Source organism: Varanus komodoensis, unplaced genomic scaffold, assembly GCF_004798865.1.
Source record: "Varanus komodoensis strain SLA01 unplaced genomic scaffold, ASM479886v1 scaffold3, whole genome shotgun sequence".
NCBI classification, from domain to species: Eukaryota; Metazoa; Chordata; class Lepidosauria; order Squamata; family Varanidae; genus Varanus; species Varanus komodoensis.
In genome coordinates this window covers 10,030,738-10,048,433 of record NW_025335761.1, presented here as the reverse complement: position 1 = coordinate 10,048,433, position 17,696 = coordinate 10,030,738, and the positions used below count along the sequence as shown (strand labels likewise).

General features: G+C 40.9%; 1 protein-coding gene across 2 annotated transcripts in view; it reads right to left on the bottom strand.

Annotated features, from left to right (window-relative positions):
* Positions 1–2,142: 2,142 nt before the first annotated feature.
* The window catches only part of PRDM11 (PR/SET domain 11), a 60,419-nt gene continuing 44,865 nt past the window's right edge, over positions 2,143–17,696 (bottom strand). Inside the window, exons 7-8 of one of the 2 annotated variants that reach the window (XM_044437150.1) lie at positions 13,457–14,107; positions 2,143–12,720 (exon numbers count right to left, since the gene is read on the bottom strand). In XM_044437150.1, the coding sequence (XP_044293085.1) occupies positions 10,559–12,720; positions 13,457–14,107 (2,813 nt within the window). In that variant the 3' untranslated portion in view covers positions 2,143–10,558. The remainder of the gene's footprint in view (positions 12,721–13,456; positions 14,108–17,696) is intronic. The other variant, XM_044437151.1, reaches the window with a different exon arrangement.

Sequence of the window (17,696 nt, the reverse complement as noted above, 5' to 3'; positions counted from 1 at the left end):
GCATGTGCTCCTTTTCAGAGCCAGAGCCCTGTTGTCACAGAGACAATCAGATCAGAAGAAAAGCTGCTGGTCCTATTTGGCTGTACAAATATAAGCTTCTTTTCTGTTGTACCGTTCCACTCCAGGCAGGCACAATGAAACATTGAATAGAAAGGAGGGATTCTTTCATTCTTCAACAGAACATTGCCTTTCAAGTTTCAGCATTAAGCAATTTGCTCCTCATTAGGGAGTGCTGGAACCTTTAGCAATGGACAGTCAAAAATCAGCTTCTGTATGATAGACTTTGTCATGCTATCATGGTGAGGAGGCAAATGTAGCAGTGCAATAAAGGACAGTGACATGAAGGGAGCAAGTGAACCATGTTCCACGTATTTGATCTCCTGCGAGTCACCAGGCTCCAGTCAGGAGAATCATGGGCAAGTCCAAACTGGCAGACTTTTAAAGGGAAGATGTCCCCTGCTGGTGGGAAGTAGCATATCCTGGTGCTTCTATTTCTTGTAAGGCCCAGTGCTGCTTCACAACTCTCTGGGCCATCACGAACGTCACTTTAAAGGTGGGTCTAGCAGCTTTGTCTGCTACTTATTTTTATTCTGGAGTAGGCATTAGGGGGCCCTATCTTAAAAGGCACCTGACACAGGATGCAAATCTGGATTGGGACTACTGTAGGACAAAGAGAGAGAGAGAGACTTCGATATTTAAAGTAAAGCCTGTTTCAGGCCTCACTACTGCAGAAATGTACTTGCTTCTAAGAAACATGCATGTTGGATGTGCATGCGTAAATACTTTTAAAAAAGGTTCCTAAATAACTATCTTGATAAAAAAAAACGGGGGGAGGGGTAAGCATGCCCTGGCAACGGCTTGCAATGAGCTGGAGCAAAGGACAAGTCTCTGCTCCTCTCCCCTCTTCTCTTCTCCCAAGCAAGCAAGAATAATAAACAGCTTTCCTCAACTGGGTGCCCTCTGGATGTATTGAACACATCAGTTGGGGAAGACTGGAACACAAAATGCAAGGGGCTTCTTCTCCTGGCCTGGCTTTATTAGCAGAACTGTTCTTTTTCAGAATTGTCTGAGGCAGTTCTCCCCTTGCCTGAAAGCAATTCCAGATCTACAGTAACATTGCAGCTTTGGTGAGCCTTGCCAAGCATTCTTGCATACGCTGTCCTTGATCGAGAATACTTAAATGTGTTAAAAAGGAATTTAGATTTAAGGTAAAGGGTTCAGGTTTAATATTCCCTGACTGCTCTTTAGAAGGCCAGGTACTGAAAATGAAACTCAAATACTCTGGCCACCTAATGAGAAGGAAGGACTCCTAATGCTGGGAACAATAGATGGCAGAAGAAGAAGGGGACGGCAGAGGATGAGGTGGCTAGATGGAGTCACTGAAGCAGTTGGTGTGAGCTTAAGTGGACTCCGAGGGATGGTGGAGGACAGGAAGGCCTGGAGGAATGTTGTCCATGCGGTCGCAATGGGTCAAACACGACTTCGCAACTATCAACAAATTAGGAAATATTTACATTTATCTATATCATTTGAGCTTTGATACGTTTCAAACAGCTCTTGCAAACATAAATGTTCGCACAGGCTTCCCCTAACCTGTAAGGGATTATGTCACTATGTCATTGTTACTGTCATTCTTGTTAAGTTTTCAATTTATTTCTTGGTATTGTTTTTTTTTGCATTATCTTACATATTCATATTAATGTGAGTTCCTTAGGAAATGTTTTAAAAATAATGAGTCAGGTAAAAGTATTAGGAAGCCCTAAACAAGAGCAACTAATGAATAATTATGAGAAATGCTTTCAAACTGTGGTAGTAAAACAAACAAAAAAACTCAGTAGGTGAATTACTTATACTGGCTGTTGGTCAATGTAAGTGCCAGCAAAAAACTTAGTCGAGGTGAGGGAAACAAGAGGGCCTCTTTTATGGGAAAGATCTCTTTGGGTAGAGAAAAATCCTGTGTTTGGGTAAATCCAATACAAGGGTCTGCACATGGACATTTAAGACACAGTGAGCTGAGCTGAGGTCAAATTATGGAAGATTCTTGTCAAAGTTGTCTATGGAGTCTCCCCAGCAAGCTTAATTACTTCCATAATGAAAGGGAACATATTACTATTTTGAAAAAATATACTTCACCCAACTGGATAAACTGAAGTGTTTTTATTAATAATCATCTTACATTACAAGTATAATGTATGACAAAAGGAAAGTTCTCGTGTACATACAATGATATATCAACATAGCTCTATTCGTATCCAGTGTCCTAGCCCCTCTCACACAGGTACTATAAAGCATAGTCCGCAAAGTAATAACATTTTTAAAACATTGTCAGAAAAAGTGTGATATTAACATTTTAATACATATGTAATAATAGATTTTTAGATTGCTTCTCCCCCTCCCTCATTTACATGTGTGCATGGTCAAACTAACAGTTTTGGACTGGGGTGGTGAGGGGAAGGGGGGAAAGGCAAACATGAGGAGAAATTTTCACCCCCCCTTGATTCTTGTAAAGTGAGTATGTGGAGATGCCTGAATAGGGGGAATCTGGCTGCTCCCCTACTTGCATTTCTGTAATTACAGTCTGTGCGATGTGTCTCCCCTGCACTGGCTGGGGAGTTTTCTATACATGAGGTGCAGTGCTTGAGGGATTTCAGTACAGAGCAAGGGCGCTTTGTTGGCAGCATGCGGGCTGGAGAAGAATCCAGTAGCCATGAGAAAGTAACTAACTACCCTTGAGGTTCAGTCCTGAGGAAAGTGTTTTCTAGGTAGCCATTCTGTACAGGTTTATACTCTACAGTCCTGAAAGCTTGTGGAGTTTCAGGTAGGCCGGGTTTGTAACTGAGGTGAGTTTCCAGAGTTGTGTGGTGGCTAAGCCCTGACATTATAGCAAGAGGATAACAAAGCTGCATCATCAGAGGTGCATGGCACAAGCTCGTTCAACAGAAAAGCTGCACAACACCAGTGCAAGTAGTCACTCTGTTGAGGAAAAACTATTCCCACATTCCCCCCAATAATCATAACAACAGCAACGACGACGGAACTTGCATAAGGCATTACATAGTGCCTGGATGACCTTATATGCGCCCCATCCCCTTCCTGGGATAGAGCCACTAAGTAGCATTGTATTAAAAGTCTTTTGTTATCCTAATGTGTAAGGTTCCTGTTTAACTAACTGAAAATTTATTTTTTTCAGCTTCAGAAACTGAATGGCTTTGCTTAAATCAAAGCAAAGAAATGGGTTGTCCAGCTCGAAGACCTTTCAGCACCTATTTACAAAAGACCATCAGTGAAAACTGCACAAATCTGCCATTCATATTCAAAGGGCATGATCACATTACGCTTTTGCTGGAGTGGTTGTCATAATGCCTCAAGCCAATGCTACGGAAATCTGTTTGGACTACAGGATACAGTGTTCTCTGTCTGGTATGAGTCTACTGTCCACCTTGAAAGTCGTTTAGATGATCAACCAGTTTGCTCAGTTAACAGTGAAAAAGTAGCTGCTCTTTGAAACGTAACCAAAAGGATGGTGGTAGCTAAGGAAACACAGTGCAACTGCATGTAGAGGGAACACCAGTGGCATAACTCCCTGGCTAAATACATTCACCTATTTAACATTGCACTCAGAGTTTTATTCCTATGCTACATCCCCTCTCTATAAACCATTCTCTCCCTCACTTTGAAATCCTGTGTTCCTCCTACAAACAAATGCTGCACTCCTACAATGCGGTGGATGAACGCAAGTGCTCCTGGAATTAGTGGGACTTGCCCACACACAACTGATGCCTGAGTTGCACTCCAAGTTTACCAGACCATTTGCTTTGCTGGCTAGCAAACCCAGCAACCGAGCCAGAGCACAAACTGTATTGCAATCCGCACTCATTCGGTCAACACAAGCAGAGGGGGGAAGTGCACAAGTAGGTTGGACATGGTAGCCAAAGTGAGAACAGGCACCCACAGCTATGCAACACCAACAGGTTCACCCCCGCCCATCACAAGATGGTTCCGGTACTGTTACACAGTCTGTGTTTAGCACTTTACCATCTTTGCCAGCAGAATTCCCTTTTCTAGCTGCAGCAAAATATTGATTACTGAATAGCTCTCTTTAGACAGACCTTGGAGTAAGACTAAAAGCCACTCATTTAGCCTTCCTGAATGACCTGAGGACTTTAGTCTTCATTAGGACTGTATGCCTCTTACATTAACACAGGGCCTGCCTTTGCACCAGAGCAGACAGTTCTTTTTCTAAATTTCATATTTTATCTATTGAAAACATAGAAATATATATAAATATAAAGTCTTTTTATATATAGTGATATATATATATATATATATATATAGGCATGTGGATACATTTTTACATGTGTATATGGATTTTTATGACACATACAGACTATGGGCAAAGTGTAGCCAAAGTTGAAGTCCTTTGTCACACTGATTTAAATGGGTCCCCAACTCTCCCCCACTGAAATCAATGGATCTCTGAAGTGCTTGACTTTAGCTGGATCATGCCCGTTGAGTGCAATCCAGAGAAAGTTGTGTGTGCTGAAGTCCCACTGTAAATTACAGGATTTCTGAAGATCAAGTCTCGCTGATTTCTTTAGATTGCACCTTAAACAAGCAGGTATTGTGTGCATAAAGCAGGTTTCAAACAGACTCATTTGACTTGCCTCCAATGTGAGACAGGAATTGCATAGATATTGTCAGAGTTCAATGGCTGAGGGACATAGTACCATGTCAATACTGTTTGGAAGATATGTTGGTTGGTTTAAATTGAGGGGTTCTGACTAAACCTATGGGCCTCCCAACACGTTGTTATAGAAATGTCAGCTCCAACTCGCTAGCAGAAACAACATTAGCAAAATCATTTAGTGGCCACATTTTTGCTGTGTGAGCCAAGTCTTTGCATGGTAGTTGGGAACCCATACCAGCAAAACGTGCAAGCCACAGATAAAATCTGCACATATGATTAGCCTCAATGCCTGATGTAAGAGCACATGCTTCATTCTCTGAGCATTTGTGCTTATTCTGTTTTTGCTGATATTCAAAGAGCTTTGATTTCCTGTTTTGCTACTACAATCCCTGTTGTGTTTGTCTTGATGGCCATGGGAACTGGAAGGCTGCATGAAAAATAACATCAGTGTTTCTTAGCATGTTGCTGTCAGACAGAAGCATACACCTGTAGAAAAGCCTGAGTTAACAGAGAGCTAACTGAGAAATCTGCACTCAGATCCCATTAGAGTTGAAAGTTTCCAGAGGAAATCAAGGGGTAGAGATAGTTCTGCACAGACAATCACAGTCAGATGCTGTACAGGATGAAAACATTTGATTACCAATAATACCTCTTTGTCATTTAGAGTCGAAAGAGACCACTTATTCATAACAGGATGCCTGATTCATTTGGTTTCTTAATTTGGATATTTTGAACTTGACCCTTTGGCTGGGTACTTTTGAAGCCTGACCCCTTTCATCTCCTCCCTGAAAGAGAAACCTGCAAAATATATTTTGAGTAAGTACCATCCAAGCAATTTCCAGCAGGCAAATTAATTCTTGTTCTTCTCTGCTGCATCACACTAGGCACCACCAAGGATTTGGATGGCTGATGCCCTCTAGTGTCCCTTACTTTTCATTACACTTTTCCCCAGCCTCTCTTCAGGCTGGTTGGATTGAAATTGTGGCCAAACAGATAGCTAGAGCTAACAACTAAGCATAGGCAAGGATTCGACTCAGTGCAATTATTCAAAGCTCCACTTCCTCCAAACATAAATGATGACTGGAATAAAGGTATGTTTTAGCTGGCAATATGACGTTTTTATTGTAATTCTTAACCAGCATTCTTACACAGCTAGCTGTAGACATACACGCTCCTGAAGGTCATTACATGATCTTGCTATGTGATCCCCTAAGCAATGCTCATAAAGTTGTTATATTATTCTTATTCATTAGGACATTTATCAAATGTTTGCTTTTAGTTAAAGCATGAGACAAATGCACATCATTTTGTATAGTGTTATAGGCTGGATTCTTGGGACCTGGCTAAACAACTAAGGACTCCATCTGGTGCTGCTGCCTGTGCTCCCTATGTACTTGGATGATGATGAGGATTCAGTGGATAGGAGGAGAAGCACACAGGAGGGGATTGCCTTGGCGCTGCTCCTCCCTCCAAAGCACTTACATTTCAGACATCAAAGTGCTTTATACTGACTTGTGAGGAAATGAGCCAGAGGCACCCCCAGGATTTTTTGCTCCTTTCCTTCCTGCTCCCCAGTGTCAACTCTGAGATTGCTCTTGAGGTCTCAGAGCTGCAGCTGGTGCAAAAAGAACTGTACCATCCACAAGGGTGGGGAGAGACCAAATATGGAGACTCAGATCCAGCCTTGGAGTGCTTCTCTAAAGTCATAGTTGGGACTCAGATTACCCTTTGGACATCTAGACAGCTTCTAGAAGCCATAGGATTGAGGCCTAATAGTGCTACTAGTGAATATTAGATGTGGACATTACAACTTAATGACATGACTGGATTTCAACATAGCTACATATTTATTCTACGAATAGCTTATCTTTTTAAAATTAAAATAAGCAACACTTCTCACTAGGTATAGTTTCATGAGCCTAATGGCATATTTAGTGTGTAACCCTTTAGCTTAGTTTTGATCGAGATAGGTTAACTATTTGCACATAAGTAGAAAACATTTTTTTTGGTTGGGAGGAGAGTTAATTGCCAGGAAATATAGAGCATGATCCAGCCAACCTTAATTTTTGTACTGGTGAAATAATCATATAATTGCCTCTTCTACTGAAACCAAGAAGATTTTAAATAGCTTAATTATGGCTGGACTGTACCCTAACTTAGTTACAGTGTGGTCATATTTTCCAACATACTCATGGGCAGCTCCGAAAACCCTAAAAATGAAAGAAGTAAAAGCTTTCAGAGACACTTGCATCAAGTATTTTCCTTTTCTTAGCATCCCGGTCATTGTGATCTCTCCCTGACCCCTTTACAACATTGATATACATATAGAACATTCCATACCTATTTTACTGTTAATTTAATTTTGTGCCTCCTGCAACCCATTAAGACTTGTGCCTACGAGTAAATCAGATTCAAGAAGGGGTGTCCAGACTTCCTTTACAGTTTGGCAAAGATAGACAATGACACAGAAGGGATATAATACCGATGGGCTCATGAACATGAAAGTGAAACATCTCTCTTGACAGAGGCTAAAGATAATCTATGTTCTAGAAAAATCCCTCTTGTTAAACATGATAATGCAGAAGCAATGCAAATTACCTAGACTGCCTCATGGCAAGGTTTCAAAAATTGTGTGTGCGTACTTTAGAAATGTCCTCTTCTTATTGTAAACCATGATTTGAGTTGACGTTCCTTAGTCTCCTTAGTCTAGTAATTCTACTATAATACTAGCACATAAAGGGAATATTGCAATGTATAAACCACATTTTTAATCCTATAAATTATCTTGAACTGTGTATGTCACTATTCTGATAATGTTTATTTCTCCTATTTATTTCAATCCATTCCGAAAGAACTAGTTAAAACATTTCATTTTACCAGATTGCAGGGCTATGCAAGCAACTGGGCAACAGATACTTTGCAGGCCTATAAAATAACTAAAAACCATTGTCAGGAAGAAGATAGTAGAAATGGCTGCATAAACAGCAACTTCTTGTGTCCTGTTTCAGTGAGTGGTGGCAGCAGCTGCCTTGGAGTTAGTCTCTCTAGTGAACTGAGTCCTTTAGAGGTGCAAGTGGTTATTGCTAATCCTATTCTTTTACTGCCTATGCACACAGTTACGTTTGGTCACATCAATGCTCATTAAACCCCAAACAGATGTTGCCATGCTTAGAAAAGTGTTCTACAGTCCTGTAAAAATATTCTCTATTAAGTACTATAGTTGCGTTGATACTCATGCTGCTATAATTACAGTCAAAACTAAGTTGCTTTAATCTTTGCTAAAGCAACTTCCTTCTCTCCACAGCAATCTCATTCTCCACTATGACTCCAAAGTGGGCGATACTAGAAAATATGCATTTTAAGTCCAAAATGCTGCTTGCAAAGTAGAATATGTGTGTGAGAGAGAGAGAGGGAGGGAGAGAGGGAGGGAGGGGGAGAGAAAGATAGAGAGATGCTGGCTACTATTGGAAAGCAGACAAGCAATATCTGTGCTTTGTTTCATTTTGTATACTTTGTGTATCTGTGTGTGTGGGTGGCTGGGTGTGGCAGGGGAAGTGGAGTGAGAAGGCAGTGCATGAATCTGGGCAGTGGACATCACTAAAGGTATATCTGCACCAGTTTGTTTTTGTGCAAGGAGGCAGTGCAGTCTGCACCTCATGCTGTCTCCTGGCCCTGATTACCTCAATTGGCCTTCTATTTCTTGTCCTACCCCCCCCCCCCACACACACACACAAACACACACACCATGGAAATCAGTACTGCTTTACAAAAATAGCAACATCTGTGCAAATGAGCTCAATTAATGTCTGCTATGTCTCCTTTCCTAACTCCCCTCCTCTTTCTCCAAGTGATGCCCCTTTACTTAATCATATAATTCCATTTTTAAAAGAAGGTTCTTACGCTGATATAGTACATTTGCTGCAGACAACACATCTCACTTTTTGCTATTCTCTCCACCTTCTTTTTTCTGGTGGTAGTCAGGCCTAGTTAGCTTGACCACTTCAGCTACTTTACAATCATATGGAGGTGACATCAAGGTACTGTCCCTCCTTTTCTACTTCCTTTGCAAACCACATCATAGATATGGTGTATGTCTTTTTAAGAGTCCTGAAAATATAATCACATATGTCCATCAACAATGTGAAGATTAATCCTGGACAACAAAAGGATGGATTGATTGATGCAGCAATGGACACTGGTGCAGATATACCCTAAACAAAACCGGTTTAACAACATGCTACATTATCACTGAAAACATACTGTTTAAAAATAAAATTATATATATTTATATAAATGAGAAGCTATCATCTAGCAGCAACAGTTCCAGAGATACTTTAGCACCAAGACCAGAGGGAAGGGCTGGGGGAAAAGGGGTGGGGGTAGAAGGGAGGAATATGGAAAGGTTCAGTGTAACTGACATCATTGCCGTATTTCCAAAATAATGCAGACTGGCATGAGGTTAATGCCTCTGGAAGCATGCCATCCTAGCTGTTTTTCTAGGCAAAGGGGGTTCCTTTGATTCCTGTCATTATCCAGTATTGTCATGGCACTGCCCTATGGCATATTTGGCAGGGTATGGGCACAAACAGTAGTGAAGATTTTGTGCTCATTTGGACTTATTTAACCTGAACCACTGAAGTTGAGAAAGACAGACAGACAGACAGCTCTCCACAAATGCATTTATGATTTCAGCTGTAAATCCCACATGTCTGCCAGACTAAGCAGCCTTCCACAGGAATATGCACAATGTTTCTTTTTCTTTTTTCTGCCACACAGTGGAACTTTAAACCTTTAAAAAGCAGGATATGCAGACATCTAGAAGGACCTTGCCCTAAGATAACAACCAAAGATGGATCTTGCATTGATATCTCCTGCTACAGCAATATAGCAGGCATTTCTTTCACTCATTAAAAACAAAAACAAAAAACCAAACGAACAGAAGACACAACCCATTTATGATTATAAAGACTGAGTATAAATAACATAAAATTAGTATACATATATTTTAAGCCCTGGAGCCTCTACCCTATTATGGGACTTGGCTCATTGGCTATCTAGCTTCCACAGCAGCCTGGGTTTTCAGTAAAGAGTTTTAATTAATTCTCTTATCTCCTACTATATAAAAATATAAATGCAAAAAACAACCTTCCTTCCCACCAAATTCCCTGTCTTCTGCATTATCTTATTTCCATCTGATCATGCTACCATTATTGTAAGATAAATGACTTGTTAGTAGACTTTTCACAGGAGGTTTGCCTTACACTGAAAATGCCCATTGGTGTGTGATACCAAGAAAGGGCTCGTTGACAGAAAGGAAAAAGGTTAACCATACTGCCAGAAGAATGAGTGAGAATCCACCCTGACCTAGAAGAAACAGGGTAGCTGGAAAGGAATTTCAAGAGGTATGAACACGGTTCAGAAAAACCCTTGAGCATAAGCAAAGAGCTGAAATGGCTCAATAGCCGACTAACAAACGGCAAAGAATAAAACAGACATAGACAAAAGCATAGTGAGAAGTAGGACGACATTGGCCTGCCACATCTAGCTTATAAATGCAACCAGTTTGAAATGCAGACTATGGCCCCAGTACACGTTTCTGAAGAAATGAAATGTTGCCACCTACATTGCAGCTGCCACGGTTGAAGATGTCAGTAAATGCTAAGTGTTGTCTTGTTCTTAAAAATTCCTCTTAGTTTCCATCAGACAAGTTTACATTTTCAGTGTGGGGTTTACATACATACATACATATATATAATACATATATATATATATATATATATATATATTCATATAATATATCAAAGCTTAAAGTATTGATTAAAAAAAAAACAAAAAGGATTCAACAGCTTTCTAAACATGAGGCATTCCTTGCTAAATATCCGGGTAAAACTCCGATCCATGGTCCATGCTCTGCAGCACTGGTTTCTGATCCAGGGAGGACATCCTGCTCAGCATTTCTGCAGACAGTGCATAACTATTGCTAGATTTCTCCTCAAACCAACTATCGAGTGCCCTCTTGGCTTCAAAGTTGGCAATGGGTGGCCCATTAACAGCAATTGTCAAAAGATCACTGAGCTGTTCCAGAGTGAGCCGGGAACGATTGTTTTTGCGCACTCTCTGAAGGGCACTGCGTCCCTTTTCGCAGCAGGCTGTGGAGGTGGGAAGGACTTTGAGGATCTGAATTATTTTATTTAGAAGGGGAAATCTCTGTCTGTATTTACAAATGTGACCGATTAAATCTTTAAACCCATTTTTGGTATAATAATCCACCTTGAGTTCTCGCCATTCCATGAGCAAACTCCCCCTGGAATCCATGCCCTCCCTGTTGATCTCTGTGGAAAAGGATGGCACAGCTTCCAGATGTTCAAATATCTGCACCATGTCTTCCCTGCCATAGCTCATCAGCTCCTCTGCACTTCTTGGCCAAGCTCCAAGGTCAAACACCTGGCATGCCTTCACAAATGCACGGCTACGGGGCTCAAACCTTTGAGCTAGAATCACCTGGGTCTTCTGGCATATCTTTTCTCGAATTGACTGGAATTTGGCTTCGGCCACCCGTAGGTTTTTCACAGCAACGCCATTAAAGCTTTCACGGAAATTTTCCTCAAATTCCTGGAGATACTCGCCAGGAGAATCTGCTAGCCTGCTGATCTCTTGGATGGCCTCCTCAATTTTGTCATCTACTTGTGACACAAGGAGGTATTCACCTTGGAAAACAAAGGCAAGGCGTGAAAGTACAGCAATTACATCCAGCAAAAAATATATCAGCTTAATTGACTGGTAGTCCATAAGGAACTGTAGGAGAGCCAAGGCAATAGCAGATGCATCTGCCCTTTGTGTTTGGCCACTGACGTCTTTGAGATGGGCCACCACTTCTAGGTAATCCTTGATCAGAGCGTTGAGGACATTTTGCTCCCCAATTATCCATTTGACTGCTCTAATGTCTCCCAAGAACTCTGTTTCTTCACAGAGAGTAGCAGCTGTCACCCTCAGCTCACACATCAGCCTCGGGGAGTAACGGTAAAAGCTGAGCAATTGCTTCAGGTTGTTCTCCAGCTCCTCCAGGCATGGAAGCTCTTTTCCGCTAATTGCATCCAATACTTCCAAGTGTGGCTTGTGTACCATAAGGGGTAAGCAGAGCAACCAAGGCAGGGTCTTTCTGATTGTCATGTACATGTTAGCTCTAAGGCTGGCAGTAATGTTAGCACCATCTATTCCCAAACCAACACTTGGCTTTTCGTCCTGCAGCCTTATTCCCAGGGAGGAAAAGGCCCTATCTAATGCTTGCACATAACTATCAGTTGTAGAAAAGCCCAGCTCTTGGAGAGAGAGGAATTCTGTGGCTGGAGGCCCATCACTGCTGATATACTGTACATAAACTGCAACAGTGTCAGCAAGTAAGTCATCACTCTGCCCATCCAAAATGATGCTGAGGAAGGGAGATTGCCTGACCCGTTCGACAAGATCCTCTCTAAGAGCTCGAGCGATATGGTGTATTAAGATTTGACAGTCTCCCTCATTCATGTACTGATCCACCACTTTGAGTTCACACTTTCTCAGTAGTTCTGCAAGAGGCCTGAAGTCACTATAGGGCCGGCCTTCCATAGCTAAATGGTAGGCTGTGTTGAAGAGCAAAGTCATATTCCTGCACATCTCTTCTGTCTTCTCCGGGTGCATCCTGAGCCTGTAGAGCTGCAGGCACTTCTTGTGGAGGTTGCTCTGGCTATGAAGTTTTATAGTGTGTATCTTAAATTGCTTAGAGCCAATGATGAAGGCTGAAGTCCGAGAAGATTGCACCGTATACTGCCGGCAGACATGGCACCACATTTCATTAAGTGTAGGGGAGTACCTCAGAAACCAAAACTTCTTCAGCCACTCTTGCTTGAAGCGCCGAATCCTCCTGGTAACAGCAGACATCTTGGAGGGCTCATCTGTGGCTGTGATCATGTCATTAGAGACTGATTCATCAGCTGAATCCACCTCCTGGTCATCATCCTCCATGATGGTGGGAACTGACATGATACTTTCTGAAGCTGCAAGGGAAAAAAAGAGAGGTTAAGAGAGTTCAAAGAAATTGTATAAAACAGTAATGTAATTATTCTACATCTCAACCCTTATTAAACATACCCTTGGGTTTCCAGCAAGACTGAACATGTTAGTAGAATAATTGATGGTTCATAAACATTTTGAGACCCTTCTGTTTTTAAAATCATACTATCTGTACAGCAAGCTCCCTCCTGTTACTCTGACTGCTTTCACAATCACAGAAAGTATTAATGGGACAGCATGTTCTGAAAGGAAATTAAAGAGTTCTTCAGAGTCGACAGAGTCAATCACAAGTTCCGTTAGAGGAGAGGAAAGAAGAAATATCCATTATACACTTCACACACAGGATGGGACAGTATAGTTCACACTTAATGCAGAAAACCAATCATACTCTCTAAGCAGGACTCAAAATAACATGTTATTCTTTCTCCTGTAAGGGAATGCATCAAGAATACAGCAAACAAATTCGCTGCAATGGATTTTGTTTTATTGAAAATGCACAGATTACAGTAAAAAGAAATATGATGTTTTATCATTACAAACACAATCCCACCACTATTTGATCAGAGGACTAAGTTCCTGCTCCGTAAAACTCAACATGAGGCCTCAGTGAAATAAGATGCTTCTCAGAACACTCAAGGCTGGAACATATTTAGACACAAATGGCAAAAAGGACTCTTCTTACACAGTGTTTGAGGAACACTTTTATTGTGCATGACTTACCTGTGGGGTACGAAAATGCTTGGTACTCAGGTACCTGAGGAGGTAGTAGAGGTGGCTCAGCTAACTTGCCCGATCTTAGCATATTTAGTTCGGCCTGCAACTCACGAATCTTCTTCTTTAACCGTATGCAGTTGGGACACAATGAAGTTGTTGGAATATCAAGGGCATCATCTTGAGTTGATGCCAGAGACATATCAGTGGGGCTGTTCACTTTGAATGACAAAGGTTCTTCACCTTCATCTTCGAGCAGGCCAATTTCTTTGGACATGGTGAAAGAGGAACCATGGGGGACCTTCCACTCACCCTCATTTCTGCTTCTACTGTGATTTGAGGAGCTGTGTTGAGTACCAGTTCCACAACTTTCTGAGACATCTTGAACATGGAATCTGGAGGACTTTCTAGTAGAAGGAGTGGAATTTTTTGTTATCTTGTGCTCTTCCATCTTTGTTGACTCCAGAGAAGCCTCTAGGACATCTTTGAAGATGAGATCTATTCTCTTTTTCTTTGTTTGGGGTTGTGATACACCTTCTTCAAAGCTGCGCTTGTAGGAGCTCTTCCCTTGCTTTGTTGTAGTGAGCTCAAGGGGATAGCTCATATCTTCTTGATTTTCTATATTTCTTTCTGACCTTTCCCTTAGCAATTTTTTATCTCCTGGAACAAAAAATCAGGAGTTTGGATTATCAGTGGGAATTGTGCCACAATCTTCACACCAAAAGTTAAAGCAAAAAGAAAAAGTAAAGAAAAAAAGGCAGGCTTCTGTATTTCTACATGTTGTATAACCAATAAGGAAACTTATTGGAATAAAAGCTCAAGAGCCCTAACACTGGAAAACAGTGTTTTGTCAAATGATATCTAGGTAGCCATACAGAAGTAGGCCTCAAAAGGATTTCAAAGAGAAGACCAAGTATAAGAGGCAGCTGGTTTAATATAACAGCTAGCCAACCAGTGTTGGAATGAGACTATAGCTGAGTATATTGGCTTACTGAAAATATAACAGCTTTGACTTGGTAAAAGGTATCAGATAAATAGTCCATGAAGTTTGCAATCCGGCTATTTCTACATGAAACCAGTAAACTTGAAAGACCTTTCCATATTAATCCAGAGTAACACAAGACATGAGAATGCAAGAGAATTATAATCTCATTTCCCATATTGCTTGTTAGCAAAATGAGCTAGACCAAGCAAATGATATCCAAGATTGGAGCTTATGATAGTCTCAACAGATTGCCAAATGTATGGCCCGTATTACAAATTCACCCATAAGCAGAAATACTAGGCATATGAGCAGTTACATAGAACAAAGGAAATAGCCAGATATCCTTACCTGGAAATTCAGAAGATGATGGGTTTGGTTCAATTTCCATCTTTCTTCTGTCTTGTTAATAACTCCAAGCATCAAGACACATGGTTGCTTCCCAAACAAGGTGCTGCTTTATACTGCTATATGTATTTATCTCATTATAAGATAAATCTGTACATTCATAACCGCTATAAGGTAAGCATGGAATTTCAATGCCACCATAGTTACAAGCAATTGCAACAGAGTTACCTGCTTGCAACATAATAGCAAAACTGCTGTGATGCCAGTATAATTCCAGGTTTTGTGATACTACACTGACACAGCCAGGCAACCTCACTATAGACGTCTTGTCTGTCTACAGTGCAAGTCTTGAGATCCAGCCAAAGGAATGTAAAATGTGTGGAAGACTTGAGTCAGTGCCATTCGCTACTTACAACTGGAGGTATGACACTGATCAGAGAGAGCTGTGAACATGGTGGGTGGTTCAGTTGAACAGGGCAGGTAACTCAAATTAGGCCGTTACCCCTGAACCTGGTTCACAAGCGGGTTTCCCATGCTAAGCACAGGACAGCAGTGCAGCTAAATCTCAGATTTAATGCAATACGCAATTTGTCATTAGACACAACTCTCATTTTAAATAAATAGCAAGTTTCTAGCATCAGAGGGTGTCAAAACAGGCTTAAAAGCATGCGGACAATTCTTGAAGGTGGGTGAAGGCAGTAGGCTAAGATTTGTAGGAGTCAGGATGCCAACGTGCATGAATCTTGTGCTTATCATAGGGAGGAGCAAGGGACTATGGCTACAGAAGCCTAATTAGTCAAGGGAAATAACTAAATGCATACAAATGTGTTTAATTTGCATGAATCACACAAGGGCAATGTAGATTTTCAAGTCAATTAACCAATAAACCGTGTGTGTGTGTGTGTAAATTTTATATGAATAAAGCATGAGTTCTGAAGAAGCAAAAAAGCACCCTTTGCTTGTTTAGATCAACAACACCTGTTGTTCTCCAGGAGCAATGGCTGATTGAAGTTGTAGTCCAACACACCTGGGGGGCAAGAAGTGAGGAAGAAAGTCCTGTGGCTTCCCTCACCTTTAAAGAGGTGTTCCCCCCTCTGTGATGGAAAAGAGGTTTAGTTTTTGTTTTTTTCCAAAAGTGATGCTTGCCATTCATACTTTTCCCAAGTTTTTATATTATCGACCAAGCGGTATGGTGGTTCAAGACAGACTCAGAACCTGGGAGATCCAGTTTCTGCCATGAAACTCACTGAATGACTTTGGGCCAGTCATGAACTCTCAAGCCCAATCTACCTCGCACAGTCATTGCTGTCAGGATAGAGTGGAGCTATGTAAGTTTTCTTGGCTTCCTCATGAGAGGAAAAAAGGCAAGATATAAATGGAAAAGTAACTGTTACATTTAACTGTAGTAAACAAGTACCACTATTCCTGAACTTTGTCCTGAATGGGGTTGCACTCCCTCTTAGGGACAGGGTTCGCAGCTTGGGAGTGCTCCTCGACCCAGAGCTGACATTAGAAGCTCAGGTAACAGCAGTGGCGAGGAGCGCCTTCCTTCAGCTTCGGCTGATCCATCAGCTGCGTCCCTACCTGGAGTACGACTGCCTGGCGACAGTGACTCATGTTGGGACCTGGTTATCTAAATGCCCTCCCGCCCCTTGAGATCAGCGGGGGAGGCCCTTCTCCGGGAGCCCTCTGTGAGGGATATTAGGAGGGTGAGTACCTGGAGGAGGGCCTTCTCTGTGGTGGCGCCCCATCCATGGAATGTGCTCCCCAGAGAGGTCCGCCTGGCACCGTCATTATTTGTTTTTCTTATTTAAACGATATTTTAATTGTTAACTGGTTTTTATTTAATGGTTTTATATTTGCCGAGAAACTCCGAATTTTTAATATCCTATGCCTGATTGTTTGTTCTTTGTGAGCCGCCCTGAGGCTTTGGTGATGGGCGTGGCATAGAAATGTTATATATAAATAAATAAATTCCATAATTTCCTATAGAATATTCTGGTAAGAAAGGGACCTGTGGTGCCCTCTCTGGCTATATTTTAAAACAAGACCTGGGTGTTCCATATTGCTTTTAAATGAAGGGCTGACAACTTTTATTTTCTAGAGCACTGCTCCAGAATTTTCACTGTTGTTGTTATTGTAAATATTTTCTGTTGCTTTTGTTTAGTTAACTGTACTTAAGTTAACTGTATTGTTTTAAATTTGAATTCTGTAAGCTGTCCTGAAGAATCTTTACTTCAAAAGTTGGAGTAAAAATATTTTAACTATAGGAATATTGTGTGTGTGTGTGTGTGTGTGTGTGTGTATTTTAATAGTTTATATATTTTATATATGTAAATCTCCTGCTGAATAATAAGATACAAGTACTTAATTGAGACATCTAATGGATTAATTAACAAAGGCTAAAATAATATATTTATACGGGGGTAAGCTCTTCTTACTTGGACTTACAGTGGACTTACTTGGAAGTAGACATGTAAAGGATCACAATCTAACTGCTGTAGCTATTTTTATTTATTTAAGGCATTTTTATACTCTTCAGATTTAGTCAATCTTCCTGACTCTCAGGAAGATTTACAATGATGCTCTTTTTGTGCCTTTTTGGCATAGAATTTTAAACTTTGTTGGTGAAGACCATACATAACTTTTAAATTGGGCATGGATGAAGGAGTTCCTGCTTCTTCTCTGAAAGGCCACAGTGCAAATTGCTTTAAAGAACACTATGTTCATTTTATTCTGTGAGCTGTCTTGAGAGCATTTTGTGCCCTAGAAAATGACCTAAAACATTTAAAATAAGTAAAATGATTAACTGTGATGAGTTATAGCTAAATAATCAGTTTTAAATCAAATTAAAAATGTGGTATTTTACCTGAATTTACTCATGCCTCACTGTTCTTCAGTGCACAGTGTTCAATTCTT